Raw genomic sequence first — 20,275 nt, 5'->3', positions numbered from 1 at the left:
ATCACCTATCACACAAATCATTAATACTCCTGTTACTGCAGGCAAGAAAATACCTTTACAGGGAAGAATGGGATTCTTCTAGCTCCTAAGTCATTGATTTTTAGATTCAAATGCAAGCATCCTACTGGCAATGTGCTAGCTAAAAAACAAAAAAAGCTTCTAAAGTTAGTATTTTATGTAGTATTTTAGTAACTAGAGTATACATCTGTTCCACTAGAAAAAAAAAAGAGCTTTACAGAAATTATTTTTCATCAAAAGAAGCTAAACCTTGGAAAACCACTTAAGATTGGAGTGTTGTTTCTGAGAACAGTTATAAGAAATGGAAATGTTTGAGTTTCTGTTTAGGAACTTCAACATTTGCCAACATTATTTCATTAACTCTATGAAGGATATGTAACAAACCAGGTATCACTCAGTTAAGTCCTAGTAAGCAAGGACATTCAAATTCTTACCAAGAAATAGCAGAACACAGTCCTCAAGAGGAAAAGATTGCTAGGGAAAAGTTCAATCAGACAGACAACTACAAACTACTGGGTCAGTAATTTTTTTCTTCTTTAATATTTTAAGTTAATATAAAAAAGAGGCAGAACAATTTTTACTATACATTCACATTTCTCCTCTCCCCGGGATTTTGTTTTTTCTTTCAGGAGGTCCAGAGGTCACTTGTCATCAGGTGGGAAGTTCATTTTCTTATTAGGTCTACATACAAATTGGTGAACATCAAGAAGGGATACATCTTTGATTTTCTAGGTCTGTGTATCTCACAGTAGAAAAACAAGTAGTTCTTGCGAGCCCCTGGGAAGTGTTTTGAAGTCAAAAATACCAGTGAATCCATTGATGGAACATAATCAATAGAGGAATTCTGACACGCTTAATGAGGAGGTTAGGGGGATGATTTATCACATCAATTGTTTATTTAGAAAAAAATATTTAAATGTTTTAATTTTATATGTTAAAATTCAGTTTCAATGAATGCAGGTAACAAACGATGATGTTTCAGCCAGCTTCTTTCTTTTGTCCCCCTTCTGCTCAGATATTATAGCAAGTCTGAACACTATGATAGTAGATGACGTATTTACCTGAAACAGTGTCAATCACGTTAAAGGTGATACTTCTAAGTCTTGAGCAGTGTTTTGCTCAACATTTCAATCTTGTATGCTGGAAAGCCAGTATAACTTCATTCAGCTGTGCCTCTCAACTACTGTCATATCTCATCAGCCAACTATATGGGAGAATTCCTTCTCCCAGGTAATATTAAATACTTGCTTTTCATTTCTGCATTTTTTTTGATATGATGGCAAGAAGAATCTTAAGCACTGAAATGTAACCTGCTCTTCAGTCTACATATTCCTGTGTTCTTAAAATCCCACTCTTGCTACACAAGATAAGAGCATTGCTTGTTTTTCTTTTAAATGCATTTTTAATAAATTTGAAGACTTTGAAGTTCTACGTCACCTTTAAGCATAAGTAGTGTCTGTTTTAAAGACATGGTTCACTACCCTTGACCTGCAGATTCTTGCGAAGACATCTGCAGATTCTAGCAAGGGCTGCTTGTATCTTCATGAATGATCACACCTTTTTTCCTGAAAGAGATTTAAAATACTTTGTAACCAACCAATTATTCTATGGCATGAAATTCAGAAACACTTCTAATAAAATTTTTCTTCAGTGAATTTAATTTCTTCTAGCATTGTGAATAATTCCTGAAAGATTCCCATAGACTGTCTTAAGTTATCATGCACGCACTGCAATTCAATTTGCCAGTCCCACTGTGCCGCTGCTCTTGATTTTACAATCTGACACCTTCCTGTTCTAGTAGCTTCCTAAGGGGAAAAAAATTGTAAACAACAGATTTGGGAAGAGTTTAGGAATAAATCTATTGACAGTCAAATACATGCTGGGGAACCAGTTCTAGGGAAGATCTTTGGGCATTCCATTAATTGACAGGAGATTGACTGAGAAGTCTTCACTAACTGACTCAAAACTTTCAAGAAAGCAGCTAATTTTCCTTCTCTTCCCTTATCCTGCTTTTTTTCCTCTTTTAAAAAAAGTGGTGGCAAGGTATAGAAGAGGGAATGCCTACAGAGATGCTGTAGATTAACAAGTAAGTTTGTTCTGGAGAAAGCAGGCTGTATAGGATGCCTGAAACTGTCAAGGTGTTTGAAGCAATTTTACACAATCAAGCTCTTTAAAAGAGCAGCACATGGAAGGGCAGCTGCTAACTTAAAACAGGGTACAACAGAACTGGCAAACAGTACCTGCATACCACTGAAGGGCAGCTATGGTATAAAACCCAGACTGATACAATTCTGCACAATAGTTGTAAAGAAAGTACAGCAGAGTTGCCATAAGCTGTTCCTATGGCCTTACCTGTCACTGGGATGAAGTAGATGACTGTGGAAGGGTACCTCCCAGGACAATGCTGTCTTTGTCAGTTAGGGTTTTAAGCACAGTTGTGGCTGGTGACTGCAGAATTTTGCGTGAAAGCCTCATTCTACCATCAGTTGGATCACGTCCAAAGTATTTAACCTGTTAAGGAAACAAACCACTTCAAGACTCAACAACTTAGAGAGCCAGAAAGAGCATTTTCCTTAAAAAGTGGTGGATTTCCCTCTCCGCCCCAGTTTGATATTAGAAAAGCCATAAACAATAGGCACTGTTTAGCCTATTGCTATATTGCTCTGTCAAATTCATATGGTGCCTGGACAGTGAGATTATGGCACTAAAGAAATTAGAAATGATCGAGGCCTTAACCAGCACAGAAAGGAAATCTGCTATGACAAAATATTTTCCTCATAAATACAAAATAAAGATTTTGCTCAGATTCTAAAATATGAACAGCAGTTTTTTAGCATTTTAAAGTTAAAAAAAAATTACCTGAATTTCTTGTCCAACTTCCAATCCCAGGGCACTAGGATGTTTAATCTAGAACACAGTGTTTTTCAGAAAATTTTATTTCAGTGTGACTAATTTTGTAAAGTTAATTATAAAAGTTCATTCTTCTAGGAATGCTTCATGCTGCACTTCAGACAACCATAATGGCTTAACACCACCTCACAAATAACAGGTTTCTAAATGTTCCATAGGAAAGGGTGTTGCAGATCTTAAGAACCTGATGATGTGCATAAAGGCATAGACTGCAGGATTGCAGCAAGCATATAGGTATAGAATGTTTGCAGCTTTAAGTACAAGGCAAGAAGTGGTTGAACAAAAAGGTGTTTCTAATCTAACACAGCTTTCAACATGAAAATGAACTCTAAAACAACAGCATGTGTGCTCCAGCTATGGCAGACATTGTTTAGTAAGAATTGGTTATGTTTTTTATATTGTTTAAGCATGTATTACCTTTCTTTGATCAAGCTGTGAATTATGAAGTAACACTGGTGTCATGTTTGGATACAATTTTACCATCACTCCAGAATCTCTGCAACAGAAACCGGAATGGTTATTTCAAAATACATCACTGACCCCCAAGCAAGCATAAGCAAACTTTTCATAAGCAAGATTTTACTCCTCCCTTTTAAAAAAATCCTACATCAACCATAACACGTCCACTCATTCTCCCTTAATTTGAAGTGGATGGAAATAACTTATCTCAGGACAGTATATTTCAGTAGTAAGTCCCATCCAAAAAGTGCATCTAATTTTTGCAAGACAAATATTGATCAGTGAATAGCAAACACATACCATGTCTCTCAGATACAAAGATGAAAAACAGCCTTAGCTTTACAAATTATAGAGACATTCTAATAACTAAAAAAGCAGAAAAAAAATAACAGCCTTATTAAAAAAACAATATCTTCAACAGACAAAATACTAGAAATGATTCAGGTGTCAATGTTTGGCATCCTTAAAAATAAATTTTACATTGTACTTAGGTATCAAGAAAATAGCTACGCAAATAAACTAATTTCTACTTCAACTCCAGAGAAATTTTTATACCTTATTTCAGTTATTGTTGCTGTATAAACTGCACCAAATTCCAAATTAACTTCCTGCTGTGGGGGGGGAAAAGAAAACAGTAAGACACATATTCACAAAATGCAAGTTGAAAAAGCTAACATCAAAAGTCTGTCCTTACATCATCTTTGCAGATTTCACCAATAAATTCTCTTGCTTCATGCATGGCACTAGGTGTGGGGGCAAACACAGAATAGGTCTCTTCATCCAGCTGACTTACAGTTACACCTTAGGAGGAGAATTTAACCAGAGGATTTAGGTGAACATTGATACTATTTCAGAAAAGTTACATTCTGTAAAGACTTGCCTACAGCCAACTGATTTTGCACAGACTCCTTATGATCTCAGAGTCTGATTAATTCCAAATATTCTTCAGATTAGGCATCGGACCACTGAAAGGAAACACGTTACAGGTATGCTTGCCAAATGCCTGGACAAACCTGTGTTCCATATAGGAACACAGAATTATTTTTATAAACCTTTTGTGACTAGAAAAATTCTTGAAATAATTTCGTTCTTATTAAGGGTTCTCAGCTTCCATGAATGAATTTCACAGAGATTGTTAATAAAACTAATTTACAGCTTTCATTAATAGCTGATGTAAAGTGTTTCAGAACCAGAACATAAGACTGCATGATGAAATTATGTGCACCTCTAGACTGACCAACAGGCTGCAACCAAAGCAAAATAGGATTTTTTTTTTAAACTCCTTTTCTTTACTCCAGTCTCCTGAGAGATGCTAATCAAGCCAGACAGAGCATTACGAGTTTCAAGTCCAAAGCAGCTGAAGCAGAACATCTACTTGATACTCTACAGATACCAGTTTTTTTTTTTTTTTATTTTTAGCTTGCTAGAAGCAGGGAACAAGTGAAGAATTTTTCTATACTAAGCAATAAAGGAAAGAATTTGCACTTTCAAAGAAGTGCTCATAAAAGAAGTCTGATGCATTTAATACTATGCTAGCAGAAAGTCACCTCTGCTACCACAGCTGAATTGGTTGCATATCACCTTCGCCAGGTTGGAGAGATGCTAAGGGTGGGCCGTATCTACTTTCTCTGGTTTGAGTCATTTGAAAAAAGGTTTTTAGTAGTGTAGCCTCTCAGACACACTTCTCACTTTACAAATTAATTTCTGAGGGCAACCACAACAAGCTACAGATCTAGTTCTAAGTGACCCATCAGTCTGTATTTACCTCGATCAAAGCATCAATTGTCCTATTTAGGAAATGGAAGTGAATTGGCATCAACTCTGAATTGGGCACTTGAGCCAGGCAGGCCTTTAACACCATGTAAACAAATAAAATTATTTCAAGAAATGCAACAAGGTCAGGAAACTTGTGTTGCACTACTCACTACTAGTTTAAGCCCTTGTACAGGTCACTCCTGCAGTGTGACAACCAGTTGGGTTTCTAACATATGCCAGCATGTTAACAAGTGTATACAGGCTCTTCGCAGAATCATACAAATACAGTTGATGAGCACTGCAGGAGAGAGCTTCCTGTAGACTCAACCACAGCAAAAAAGCCTTAGTTTATAGGAAAAGAATCTGCATAGATTTGATGTCACTTCAGCACACTCATGACCAGACTTGCTTCACTACACATCGTCCATTCAGCACTATCTGCAATACTGTTCCTCAAAGAGCCTTTAATTGCTGCTTCTGTAAGCCTTGAAAAACACCACCAGATGTTCACCAAACTCCTGGGAATTCCTGCTGCAAGAAAAACTGCACACACTTGATTGTTGCTGCTGCAGGACAAATGCCAGATCTATAAGGAGGTGGTCTATAGGACAATTTGGGAAGCTTAAGCTTCTTACTTAAAGTTTCTGAAAGGGCATGAAGACAGCATGATTCAGCAACAGCTGTGCTAGTAATACCTGTGCTACCAAGATCCACTAATTAAAACTCCACTTTAGTAATATTCACATAGATAAGAGAAGATAAGAATTTATCTTAATGTGTTATCAAAGGAAGCAAGAATGTCTTACCAGTCTGTGCTTGAAGTTTTTTCAAATTATAGGCCCCAGGACCAACAAATCTTAATCTTTTTGATAACGGAACGTGGATAGTTTCTGAAAGAACATTTAAACACAGTTTGAAATGCTAAATGTAATAATCTTGAAACCTATCACAAAAAAAAAGTCACATTCATTTAGGTTTTAATCTTAATTAGCTACTTGTATGACTTGGTTAACACTGATGTAATTACATTCAAGAACTGAAGTAAATGAAAACACAGAATGCAAGTATTTTGATGAGTGTAAACTAACTGAAACCATACCAATACTGACATCTGCGTCCATTCTAGTGTTCTGAGCTTCAGGTAACTCCAGTTTGATTCTGTTTTCTGGTGAACAGTGAAATGCTAAAGTGCTGCCCCACATGGCAATAAAACCCCAAAAATTCACCTAAAAAATCCCAAAGTAAAAAATAACCCCAAGGGGCAGGGGCATTTATTAAAACAGCTGGTTTAAGATGCAGCTTATTGTTGAAAAGGTGACTATAAGCGATATAAATTAATATAAACATACAACTAACATTACCTACAACTGGTCCACTTTCTTTTCTTTTAGGTCTGGGTTTTGCCAGTGTTTGGTTCATAATTTGTAAGATCTCCCTCTTTGCAGCTGTGAGGAATAAAGGGGGACAATGAGAAGGAAATAAAAATACAGCTTTGTGTAAGATTAAATCTATGCAGTTTTTAAGTACTTAAGAATCTGTTCACAAAATCTGCCTGCTGCCTAACTAAACACACATCAGTTTGTGCACATTTGCTCCAGCACAACATCCTGCTCTGTGTGTAGGAAACGTACACATCCAGCACATTTGATTTTATGCAGCCTAGAACATTACATACAGTTCTATGCTTCAGTGTATTATTTCAATAAATCAGAAGGCTGATAAGAGCAACAGGGCATGGCTTTGATTAGTTATGATACACTGGCCTGGAACTGGAGTTATTCTGGCTGAAGTGATTACTAGTTCTTATATTTTAATAAGGGTTTTCTCATTCAAACCTTGCTATTCCATTCAAATTGAAAACTGTCTCTTAAAGTAAGTTAAATCCATATTAAAGCTTGTAGCTTCAGTTTTTCATATAGCTCTGTATATGTCAGAACACAGACAGCAGTAATTGTCAATAGTAAATACAGATGAATTTATGGTAAATGAGAAATAGTTTGTTGTTCACATTATACTGCTGAATTTAAAAAAAGGTCATGTAATAGGAAGTTTGTGTGTTAGTTCAAATCCATTTTGGTGTCATGGTGACTCTTTACATATGTAGCTAGCAACAGATGCTTCCTCCCTTTCCCAGCTTTCACCAGTCAAAAGCAATTCAGAGTTTGAGGGCATTTCAGCCTTTACTGCCTGTTTTATTCACAGGGTATCAAGCTGCTAGATTTTAACCATGAACTCCCTGAGATGACATGGATTTTTACTTAAGTTTTGAGAACTCAATGCTTAAGAGACGTTTAAAAATTGGTCTGAAATTACTTTAGTTAGCTTGGAGCTAACCATCGCTTTTACTGATTGAACAACAAAGAACAAAAATTTATTTTCCCAACTCACCATGTATGGTTTTAATACAGTGTGACAAAAATTTTATAAACTGACGTGGCTTAGTAATAATGTATTTGCATCAGTCAAACCCAAAATACTGCATGTAAATATTTCATAATATATTCCCCTGCTTTGATGTTGCTCTTTTGTATAAGTTCCCTCCCTCCCCATTTTGCTCTGTCACTAATTTTATTGCAATTTTTCAAAATGAGTTACCCATTGTACTCAACTGGTGACCATTGGTATCATGCCATTATTGTTCTGTTTTCATAAAAGCAACCTTCAGAAGCAGGAAACACTTTCACTGACACTAGGTCCTCAAGTGTGGTGGGAAGGGCCTGGATTTTCAGAGGTTGAAAGCTCTCCTCTGACACAAAAAAGCTATTTATTTCTATGAGGTGCCCATATTGACACAAACATCCAAACCAGATCAGTTTTTTTGAAGCCAGAAGCTTTTTTCCACAATTAGAACAAAAAGTTTAATAAATAATTAATTTAATTTCATAAACCCTAGAATTTAATACAATATATAATTTAATATGATCAAATGGGTGCAAACACAAATATAGACCCACCTGTAGCTTGCTGAATAGCTTCCATGACAATTTTCATTGGTATTCCTGGCAGCTTCAGATCAACCTAAGGTGAAAAAGAGGTGACAGTATGTAAGAAAAGCTTTTTAGATACAGTGTTTCATTTTAGAAAGTTTCAGTGTTACCTTACCTGCAAGGCAGTTATTCCTTTATTAGTACCCGCCATCTTGAAGTCCATATCACCATAATAATCTTCAATTCCCTACCAGCAGAGAAAGAAGCCAAATTGGAGTAACTTTATCCCAGAATCCAGTCTCATTTTATGAAAAGTACACTCTGAGTTTCAACAAGCCACAAAGCAGTTCTGCAGACTTGGAATTACTTCTGAGACTAACATGTTTCCTTTTGGCTTTATTTTGCTGCTCATGTGTAACATTGTTCCTTTCTCTCCTTAGAAATTAAGAGCTTTAGTGGACTTGTTTCTGAACAAAAGATCCATGGTTGATTTTGTACTATCAGTGGCTGCCACAGGAAGAAGCTGCAACATCAGCATGATAATGTAAATTTTTTTCCTCCCAGTAACTTTGCTTATTTTCCATCCAGTGTAGTGTTTTGCAGTGAAAAAAGTATTGAAGAATTATTAATCTATTTATCCTGAAACAAAATTCACTGGAAATAACTGAATAATTTTAAAAATAGAGACATGAATGTTTTGAAACAAGGGAGCAGTTTGGGAGACAAAACAGAATCATAGAGTCACAGAATCATAGAACTATTCAAGTTGGAAAAGACCCTTAGGATCACAGAGTCCAACCACCACCCCTACACTACAAAGAGAAGACAAACTATTCAGTAGTTCCAGTAAAGTGTGTTACAGAATTAACAGGGTAAAATGTTACAAAAGAAGGTCACAGAGGATATTTTACAGAATTAATCAGCAACAAAGCAACAATGCTAGAAACACTCACCAGGATGTCTGTCAGCAAACGATAGTCCTCAATATTTCCTTTTTCCAGACCACATTTAGTAATGAGACCTATTGCTACACCTGCTACTGCACTTGATACTGGAACTCCTAATAGTGGTGAATAAAAATACATTTTTATAACCTTTTGTCATTTCCAAATTCCCTAACACATCAGCATATGTAATTTAGCCTTACAAGTGCCATATTAAGTACCTGCATCCATCAATGCCAAACTTCCACCACATGCAGATGCCATTGAAGAGGACCCTACAAGAGTTAGAATACAAATTAAAAAGAAAGTATTAAACATTGGTTAGAAGTATCTGAAACAAAGCTTGCTAGTGATAATTCTTCAATGACAGTTTGACAATTAACTTGCTGCTAGCTAGCAAATACTGTGCAGTCGCATACATACTACAATAAATATTTACAATTAGAAATTATCTGTACTGAAAGTATTTTTAACATGAAATGGGTAATATAGCTTGAATCTTTCATGATACCAACACCAAAAAAGCTCAACAAGTATCATTATTAGTATTAAATATTCTAGACAAGGAATCTGTGGGTTTTGCTGGAAGCAGCAAATGGGACTCCTTCCCTTTTTCCACTAGACCCTTACACCACCCAAGTAATCTCCCTACAGTCCTAGGAACTAGGATGTGGACTTCAAGGGAATCTGCAGAGAGGTGAGATGGAGAGCTCTCTCCCAAACTGGGGAGACAGGAAAGGGACAAACACAGACAGCTGAGAGAAATTCTCTCTAAGTCAGTGAGGATACTGGCTGTGATTAAACCCTGAGGAACAGATCTCAATACATGCAGATTTATTGTCCTCACTCTGTAGCATAAAAATGCCATCAAATACCATTTTAAGCAGCTCAGAATTCATGTTTACATCTTGTATTGATACACTGCTGTTATCCAAATGGAAAGAAAGTTCCATTTTTCATGACCATGTACATCCTTTTAAGTACTTAGGTAATAGAGCTATCAAGATCAATAACATTAAAAATGAAATGCATTACCTAAAATGCCTACAGCTCAACTTGGTGAAACTCAAGCTTTCATTAAAAACAAATTTAGTCTCTGGCAGTAGGTTGAAAATAAGCAAATCATAATACCATTTGACTCTAAGACTTCAGAAGTAACTCGTATTGTGAATGGGAAATCCTGGGGAATAATTGGTTTCAAAGCTCTTTCTGCCAGTGCACCTGTGTAAAAAAAACAAGCCACAGAGTAACCCATAATTAAAAACCATCAGATAAAATATTAAAACTTACAGCATAGGCCTTCTCTTCTCCAAACTTACCATGTCCAAGTTCTCTTCTGTTCATACCAGTAACTTTGCCAATCTCATTAGTTGCATAAGGTGGAAACTATGAAATAAAAAAAAAAAGCGTATACAAAAAATTTACTAGCTTTGTTTTAATTTAAGAACATACACTTAGAAAAAAAAAAGCTTTGAAGTTTGGGTACATCTCAAGGTAAAAACAAATTAAAAGAAAATAAAAAATAAAACCACCACGTGACTCTTATCAGTCACTTAGTTTGCAAACCAGGACCGGTTTGGGTAGTAATTAGTAAATGTTTTACTTCCACAGAACAAAAGAGAATAAAGCAGTTGCAAGGTAGTTGAACAACAACACAAGCTTATTTCAATTCAACTTGTCAGACAACATATAAGAAGTCTTGCTTCTGTCATACGGATAATGGAACAAGATACGCTTATTGCCTGTATGAAACACTTTGGGCGAGTTCCAAAGGCTGAGAGAGATCCAAGATGTAAAAGCACTTACTTAGTATTGGTATAGTATGTCAGGTGAACATATTAATAGAGTTTACTAAAAATAAAAGAGCAGGTTAATCCTGCTTTTAGTAAGAACCCATTCTTAAGGAGCCAACATAATGTTAGGATATTAAAAAGGCTGCATATAATAGCAATTTATGAATTATCTAGTGCTTTTTAGCAAACCAGTGCTTCTGCCCATAAACTGTGGTATAAATTCACATCGAAGTTAGAATTAAAACATTTAGCAAATGTAGAGACAATTTATATCCTTGGAAGCGATCAACTTCAGCTGTAAAAGCAAGACATGAAGCCCCTCTGTGAATCATGCAAAAAGCTGTGACACAGTAAAACTCTCACCTCATAATGCAGCATGAAGTTTTTATCTTTTATTCCACTATTAATTAAAAACAAGAACCATGTCAAAAAGAGCAACCAAACATATGTTACATACAATATGTAATACCTAAGATTATATTCAGTTATGCTTACAGACCCAGCAAAAACAATGAATCAACAGATTTTTCTGATCACCCACATTTTCCTTCAGGTTTTCTACGTAGTAAGCAAATTGAAAAGCATAGTCTACAGACAAAAAACTTCATGGGTTAATTGTTAAAATAGTTTCCCTAGCTGTTTAGAATAGGCCCTATCACTTCTTCTTTTGGTTTTGGTGTGTCTGAAGGAAGGAACAAACGCAAACTTCAAGGACATCAGCATCTTACTGCACACACTGCAGTAAGGACTCTGAAGCGTAAGAGCTCAGAAGGAAAACTGAAAATCTCTACCTGCAAAAAACCCTCTCATTTAATTAAAGAAGTGTGCTCAAAAAAGTACCACAATACTTCATACTCAGCAATAAACACAAAAAAACCTATGAAGAAAGTTGTGTCAAGACTTGCACATAGTTTCTTATGGTGGCAATCTCTCATTCATGAAGCAACCTACTGACTGCTAATTAAACACATTATTTAACACAAACTCATTTCCAAGAATACCAGAACTAGAGAATATAGACAAACACCTCCAGGGCAAAAAAAAATATTACCTAAAGCAAAGCTGACATGCTAAAATGTAAAAGCTCCCACACTGGTGGGATGAGATCACTGAACTGGGAAGGAGTTTCTCCTCCCCCAAAAAATCGGCCCTCAGCAATTAAAAAAATAAATAAATCATGGCACAAAGACTTGCGACATCATAGGTTCAAATGTTTCCTAACTATATTAAAAAAAAGAACATAAATATTTTCACCTCTGAACATTTTTGTTTTGAGACAAAATGAGAATATTTAGATAGGCTGATTCTGTTGGGGGGGGGCAAAAAAGCCAATTCAGCCACAGTAATATGCTTTTTATTTGTCAACCAAACCGGACAAACATAGCAGCACTTCACAAGCTACATGCATCCGACCTATCCAGCAAAGCTTAAAAACTCTGAGAAATAGATTAAATGAATAGAATACATATCAAGTTCCAAGTGTGATGATAAATACTTGGAAGAAAGAGAATCAACTTTTGTCAATGGTTTTACTTAAAGAGGCTTGACACATGGACACAGTTTTACAGATTGAAGAGGGAGTCACTATTTTCTCTTGAAATCAATTTTAATTTTACTTGTAATACTCCCCAATTTCAAATATGCCTCTATGGAATTACTATCACCATAACAAAAAGCAAACGGCATTTTTCAGTCCTAATGAATATAAATATATTGAAGTTCAAGAAACTTCAATCCAATGTGCTTAAATGCTCACCTTTTACTGCCACTAACAAACCATCAAAAGATACACATACCTCACTGCTGTTGAGATAACATCTGATTTTACACTTGATTCTATGGAGTCAAATGTAACGGTACAGAGAACCTAAAATAATAAGACAGGGGGTAAATAAACTGCTCTGAAACACTTCCATCTTTCACAACTATTACTTGTTTATGAAGAATCAGAAAGAATTATTTCAGCAGCAAATACAATGCCATCACCTACCACTTTTGCAATTTTTTTCCTTCATCACACAAACTTTTATTAATAATCTGTAAAGATGATACAATCTTACAAGAAATCATATTTAAAAACATTCATTTAATGCCTCCTAACTAGGTAGGAGCCTAGAACAGTTTGTTCACTAAGTAACCAAACTGCTCAGTTCAACAGCCAGGGCCAGATGCAGCCACAGCATTGTGCAAAAGAGCAAGCCCGTTTATCACAGGGACTTGCAACACATGTTATTTTTAGTGGATTATGAGGGGACAAAACTGAGGAGTAAATAATTGTTTGCAACTACCCCTGTAATAAGTCAGGTCAGTGGTTGACAGTCTGCTAGGAAAAGAAGCTGTAAAATATAGGAGACCAAATCTCAAATAAAATCTTGATTCAATCCACTCAACATTTGATGCTTCTGGCAAAAAGGAGGAAAAAAATTTCTCATTAATGTGATGTTACAGTTAAATTTCCCTTTTTAGTCCAGATTATATATTTGCTAGCAAATAGAATTCCTTTTAAAGGATTTCTCATGCCATGCACAATTTTGCACTGCCTGACATACCAGGAACTCATTAACCAAGTCACCCATTTTTCTAAAAACAAACAGGATTGTATTTTGCACGAAAAGCTTTTGTTTCAACAACTATATTTTTTAACAAAAATCTACATAGAGAGATAAAAAGAGGTATTATTTTGGATTTATCTTGTTAATAACCATTTTACTTTAAGCCATCCTGGAGTTTTCTTCTCAAACCACCTCCCAACCAAGACAAAACCCAACCAACCAAAAATGCTGCAAATCTGCCAACCTGAGCTGAACAAGGAGTATCCTTACAGCCCCTAAATTTGGTAATTAGATGTTCTTCAGGAAGTCTGAAGGCACAATAATGCATAGTAGACTCTTTCTGGACACATATGCTTAGAATGTTATCTTAACATCTGTACTGATCATGTATCAAGGAGCCAAGCTTGTCTACTGTCTTAACAGACTAAGATACATTTTAATTAAATCAAAACAGTTTTCTAGTTACTACTATTTTAACGCAAAGAAAAATCTGTATTTGAATGAAAAATACAAGTATTTTTGCTTTGGATAAACTGATCTATTACTTCTAATGTTTAAAGATACTACCTGTGTTTGACCTCTCTGAAATAAGGCTGATCCATGAAGCATTTTAAACATGTTCACTTCACATTTAATATCTCTGAGGGAAGTCAAGTCTCTCCCGTCACACCTAAAGTTACAAGCAGAAATTATGAGATCAATTGAATTATAGTCTTGGATAAAAAGTTGACAAATATAATTCAGTAAGAGTTTGATACACGCACCTCCTATACTCATTCAGCACAAGATTTCTAAAAATATCCTTTGAAACCACATTGAAAGATTCCATGATTTCATAAGGCTCAGCCTCTGGAAATTTTTCTGAATATAAAAAAGAAAATGCATATGAAGTTGAAAACTGGATGTTAAAGAAGTTTTACAAAAATAGCTTGGCCAAAGGGCACAGTGTAACTCTTTAAGTAGCCCTAGCACTATTTAAGCATTCTCTAAATATTAAGAAAGCAGGAAAAAAAAATACCTTTCAGCTGTTCTTCTGTTTCAAGCCTTATTTTGTTAACTGCTTCATCTCTAGAAATCTAGAACACAGGAATTGTGAACAGTGAACTCTACAGGGCAGAACAACTAAAGAGGTTTGGGTTGCTGGGTTTTTGTTTTAAAATTGTGTAGTACTCAAGGAATAAGGGATAGGATCATCACACAAATTCAAAGATCAATGTACTGCAAACAGCAGTAGTAAATTCTTACTGGTAGGTAAGAATTTACAGAATAACTTAATATTACCTTTCCACATACATGCAGAGGAAGAGAAGAGCTTTTATCAATGTTGGCTTAAAGAAACTAAGTCATACTACTGTTTCATTATTAATTAAAAATATATCAGATTTGAATTGATTACTTACTTTATCATGGCTAGAATCCGTGAACACCGCATAGATCTTGTTAAAAGCAAGTCTTTTGAAAGAAAAGAAAGAATTTTAGAAAACAGCTTAAAAATTACTTCTGTAATTAGTTGATTTTGAGGACTAAACATTTGTTTTCATAAGCACTATGAAAGCACTGGATTGACACAAATACTACTAGCTCCAGCTGTCCTTCCTGCCTGCTTCTTCTGCTGCTTCTCTGAAATTCATTATCACTTTCACAGCAAGGCTCACAGAAGCCAACACATCCTGATCTCTCTTGTCCCCACTCCACAAGAATGGCATATTAACTTACAATACTTTCACTAAGTACTTTTAATAAGCACAAGAGAGCTGAAGGTGATGTTCCTGAGTTTCTACAGAAGACACAGCAAGTAATCCTGAATATTCAAAACATGGCAGTTTATTAAACAAAACCCCCAAACAATCTGACCAGAGCTCAATTAAAAAAAAAAAAAAAAAAGAAAAAAAAAAAAAAAAAGAAGTAGAATCACTTCACAGAATTTAGATCTTCTGAACTTACTTCTTTGCATATTCCACAATCTCTTCAGGAGCAACAAATAACTTCTGAACAGTTCTCTTGACAACACCTTGTTCCTTCACTAGTTGTTGAATTCCCTGAATTATTTGCTGGGTATGCTTCATCCCTACTTTGATGGCATGACAGAAGTCTTGCTGCAATATATTCTCAGCAGTTGCTTCCAACATAACTATCAATGGAAAGTTAAAAATCAAGTAAATAACTATTTTATTGTTCAATAGCAATCTAAGTCAACTGAGGAAACACAGATTACCTTTAAACTACATAAATATCACAGAATATACTTTACCTAACCAAAAATCAATGACCAGTGTTGATTATGCCTACTCTTGTGTAAAAGTACGAATTTCAAAGTATCTGCAAAGATGCACCTACTTGATTTTCAAACACTCAACAGATATTAGTAATTAACTTACCAACTTGATTTTGTGGAGCTCCAGCAACAACTAAATTTAAAGCACTAGAAGACATTTGTTTTCGAGTTGGATTGATAATAGCTTCTCCATCAACCAGTCCTACCCTCACGGCACCTACAAAGAAATTCCAGGAATTTATTATTATAATAAGGAAGTTCTTTAAGGCATCATGTTACTTTGAAAATTATACATCTGAAAACAATAATTAAAGCCATGGATTAATTAAAAAATATTAGCACATTGGCTACATATTAAGAACAAATCTGTAAGGCAAAATTACCTATTATTTAATTTACTTTGGGTAATATTGCTCGATAGGGCATATAATGCCAAGTAGTATTATACACAGGTCCATACTTTTTTAAAATTCATATGAGCATATATTTTCTAGGAAAAAAAAAAGACAGGTGGAAAGAAAATACAGCTAAGTAGTTGTTCTTAGCTAGATTATTCCTCTTCCCATCAAATATTCAAAATGAAATAAAGCTCTCCTTGAGTTCCTGAAGAAGTAGTATTGTCATCCAGCTATCGTCATAACAATATTCTTCTCTAAAGAAAAAAAGTGTCTATACTATTTCTGGATTATAAATCTTTCCAGAAGCATATTTAGTCCAGGAAAAAATTACTTGAACAGCAACATTCTTATGCATTGTACAAACACTTTCAATACTTGACACAAAAATCAGTGGACTTTAGATTCAGATTCTTGCTAAAAAAGAAAGTACAAACAGTGGTCTAAGTTTTCCATTATGTTCAAGTCATCCAAAATTTCAGAATGTTTACTTACCAATAGGACCGTTCCATGGGATATCAGATAATGCAAGTGCTGCAGAAGCTGGAATGAAGAGAGAAAAATCTGGGTTAGAGAAACTAGATCATATCAAATCACACATAAGCTGTAATTTGCAACAATCCTCTTACCTCCATTAATTGCCAGAATATCAGGATCATTGACACCATCTACTGCTAAAAGATTACAAAGGATCTGGCATAAGATAAAAGACAATGAATAATTTTGACCTATACATTTTTATTAGCTGTCAATACAAAGCTAAGGACAATAAAACAAAGCATTCCATGTATTTAAACAAGCTTATTCTGCAAATTAAAAACTGTTTGCGTACCTAAACCAGAAAGCTCACTATAAAAACACTAACATATAATATATAGCATACATTATTAGCCTTTATCCTCCTTTGTTGTACAGAGGATATTTTATTTTTTCCTGTATCTCTGCAGCAAAATTTGGAAACTTGCATGTAATAAAAATACTTTAAGACAAGAAGATGACAAATTAAAAAGCAGCATTACACCATTAGACCCTTTTTCAAATTCTAAACACTTCCTAGGTGCCAACAAAAACAGCTTTTCTTAAAATAGTGCCTATATCAGGTGAAATTTTCACTGAATGTACCTAAGTTTTCCACTCTACAGGTGAAGAACACTGAACATGACCTACCTGTGTATCATAAAAGTAGCCTACTGGAAAGAGTGGTCTGATTGACCGATCTGCAAAAGAAATATTCAAAGTCTAAGGACTTCTGTTTTCAGTAGTTAGTATTCAGTTTGCCTTGTAATGAACCCACAAGAAACTGACAGAAATGGTTTAAATGAAAGACCCAAACAAACAAACAAGTCAGAGAACCCAGGAGGAAATGGCATGAAATATAATAAGCTGTAAAATTTCAACAGCACTCAGAGTAAAATAAGAGGTATCTGGGTGAGCAAAGCCACTGCCATGTAACACAAGGCAAAAACATTGGAAAAGTCTTCTGTTCTTTAGGATAATCTATGAAACAGTATTTCACCAGAAGTATCTTCAATGAAGAGACATAGTAAACCAGGAAAGAAAAGCAACAAAAGCACGTATATTCAAAATGCTGCATTATTTCCTTGACATGAAAATTTCCTTCCAACTTTATTTACATATGAAGTGTAGGGGACTCTGTAACAGCCTGGGTCTCACAAGCACCTCCTTCTCCTAAATATTTTCATTGCTGTCTTAAGATACTGATGTACTTGACATCCGTTTCATATAAATGCTGAATTTTAAGGTGTTATCTTATTAATGAATGGAGATAGCCATGAGGAAAATGACTTTTTGAGCAGAATCAAGAGGAAGAGAATGAGAATATACCAAGCAGTAAGTCTGCAGAAACAATTCACTCTGCAAACGACAGTCATAAATTACTGTATCTTTTCAAACGTGCACAAGGATGTTGCAAATTATTGAAAATACAGTGTAACTAAAGTGTTTCAGCCTACCTATTACTCTGCTTGTAAGAATTTCTTTGTCAGTGGAACCAAGTTCTCTCCTTAGATAGTTTGTAGGAATTCTTCCTGCTGCAGCAGCTTTCTGACGATAGTCGACCTTTTAAGAACAAAAATGGAGATTCTTTAAGACAACAGATGACTGAATTTAGAGCCACAGAAGCATATGGGTTAGAAAAAACACCTCAGGAGGTCTATGGTTCAAATTTCCACTCAGAGCAAGGTGACCTCTGAATTCAGAAAACATTACTTGAGGCTCTGTCCTGATGCCCAAAGAGACCTTCACACTCTCTATCACACATGGAGTGTCCAGCCATCAGTCCCCTGTGCTAACTGGTGCAGGGCACTAGCATACCCCAAGTTTAGGACTTTGTGTTTACAGAATTTCAGAAGGTTCCTGTCAGCCCATTCCTCCTGCCCCTGGTTCCTCTCCTCCAGACAGCACCCCTGCTTCTGAGCACATCATCTGTGACCCCCAGTTTGGGATCATCTGCAAACCTGATGGAACAGAAATTCCAGTTCACAATACAAGTATGAAATGGGCTGTGACCCAGGACAGACCCCCTGAGGAACTCAGTAGGATTCAGCCTCAAGCTAGAAGGTGAATCATTAATCCTTAATAGTCACAACACTTCGAGCCTCAAAATCCAACCAGATTTTCACACATCTAAAAGATAATGTCTGAACGTGGATGTTGTGGCAGACAGAGCTCACTAGGATTTTCTGGAAAGCCCTGCTAAAGCTAAGGTAGACACCATCTGCTGCTCATCCCTCCTTTGTAGGTTGTCACCTGCTATTCTGAAGTGCAAGGTCTGTAGTTTGCTACTTGCATTCCCCACTCCCCCCAGCATCTCAAACTCCACCATTAAATGATTCCTGCTGCTAATGCTACCACTGATGATCACAAAACTCATTTTGTCATTGGCACTTACCACTAATGGCATAAACTGAGATGCAGAAGGCTTAGTTTTACTGACTGCTGTGACCATCACTGCTGTGTCACCTAGCTGGATTAACAAAAAAATAAAGTAAAATTGAAATTACCTGCAATCAAAACATTGTCTCAAACTAAAACTCCAGAAAATTATTGGCAGAAAACAGCCACATAAATCCATGCTTCACACCATTATTTTTGCTTATCAAACATTTTTTTTCCCTAAAAAACAGCTATACATTCATTAGGGATTAAACTGCCATTTGAGGCTCTATATCTCCTGAAGAGGCTCTGATGTCCGCTAATAGCTGTTTAGAATCAGAAATTTTGAACCAATTTATGCAAATGTTAACTTCTTGGTTTTTTGGGGTTTTTTTTGTTGTTTTGGTTTTTTTTACCTGAACAACAGCAGATCCATCAGCAAACCTAGCAAGTTTTCCAGAAGACAGTTCCATCTTTCTATTGGAAAGATATAATTATATTATCATGAACAAATAAAATGAAGTGAAATAAAGTAAATTTTCCAGTAGCTTCTGCATCTATATACAGCACCTACTGTACAGCATGGTGGCTACACTTGATATTAGAGATAAAAATCCTCATTAGATACAGAAATTTAAACTCTTTGATCATGTGCTGTCCTGTGTCTTTCACCTTGAGGCAAAGACTTGCAGCCACATCAGAGGTCACTTGAAATTACACCTAGGGCTTTGAGAAAAAATGCTTTGCTAGCACTAGAAGATCAATCACCCACCTGCACAAGTTTGGGTTTAGAGTCCTGTCACCAGAAAATGCAATTTCACACCTGCTGTGCTTTTACAAGAAAAGAGGAGCTGTTTCTCCACCCACAAAACACCTTTTCATTAAATCATTGAATCATTTGGGTTGTAAAAGGCCTTTTAAGTCATCAAATCCAACTGTTAACCCAGCACTGACAAGTCCAACACTAAACCATCTCCCTCAGCACATCTACACAGCTTCTAAATCCCTTCAGGGATGGTGACCCCACCACTGCCCTGAGCAGCCCATGCCAGGGCCGGACAACCCCTTGGTGTAGATATTTCCCTTAATATCTAATGTAAACCTCCCCTGGAGCAACTTGAGGACATTTCCTCTTGTTCTATCACTTATTCCATGGAAGAGATCAGCCCCCCTTGGCTCCAACCTCCTTTCAGGCAGCTGCACGAGCAGCAACGTTTCCCCTCGGCCTCCTGTTCTCCAGGCCAAACACCTCCAGCTCCCTCAGCCGCTCCTTGTGCTTCTGACACCTGCCCAGCTCTGCTGACCTTCTCTGGACTTGCTTCCTACGGCGAGGGGCCCAGAACCGACCCCAC

The 20,275-nt window shown here is 36.0% G+C and overlaps 1 protein-coding gene across 1 annotated transcript; it reads right to left on the bottom strand.

The window, feature by feature from the left end:
- Positions 1–1,426: 1,426 nt before the first annotated feature.
- PNPT1 (polyribonucleotide nucleotidyltransferase 1) lies at positions 1,427–19,408 on the bottom strand. Its single transcript, XM_010004543.1, has 28 exons — positions 19,340–19,408; positions 18,940–19,014; positions 18,002–18,107; positions 17,196–17,245; positions 16,658–16,721; positions 16,524–16,571; positions 15,737–15,850; positions 15,303–15,489; positions 14,759–14,810; positions 14,377–14,434; positions 14,123–14,219; positions 13,926–14,028; positions 12,603–12,673; positions 11,170–11,206; positions 10,333–10,399; positions 10,145–10,234; positions 9,235–9,288; positions 9,023–9,129; positions 8,245–8,316; positions 8,097–8,160; positions 6,504–6,587; positions 5,949–6,032; positions 4,082–4,188; positions 3,943–3,998; positions 3,346–3,424; positions 2,878–2,925; positions 2,371–2,529; positions 1,427–1,583 (listed from the first exon to the last, which is right to left on the bottom strand). Exons 1-27 carry the CDS (start codon positions 19,394–19,396, stop codon positions 2,374–2,376), a joined length of 2,187 nt encoding a protein of 728 aa, XP_010002845.1. The 5' UTR covers positions 19,397–19,408; the 3' UTR covers positions 1,427–1,583; positions 2,371–2,373.
- Between the last annotated feature and the right edge of the window lie 867 nt (positions 19,409–20,275).

Source organism: Chaetura pelagica, unplaced genomic scaffold (genome assembly GCF_000747805.2).
Source record: "Chaetura pelagica isolate M959 unplaced genomic scaffold, ChaPel_1.0 scaffold171, whole genome shotgun sequence".
Taxonomy (NCBI): Eukaryota; Metazoa; Chordata; class Aves; order Apodiformes; family Apodidae; genus Chaetura; species Chaetura pelagica.
Note: the sequence above shows the minus strand (reverse complement) of the source record. Positions and strands in the feature narration are given on the sequence as shown.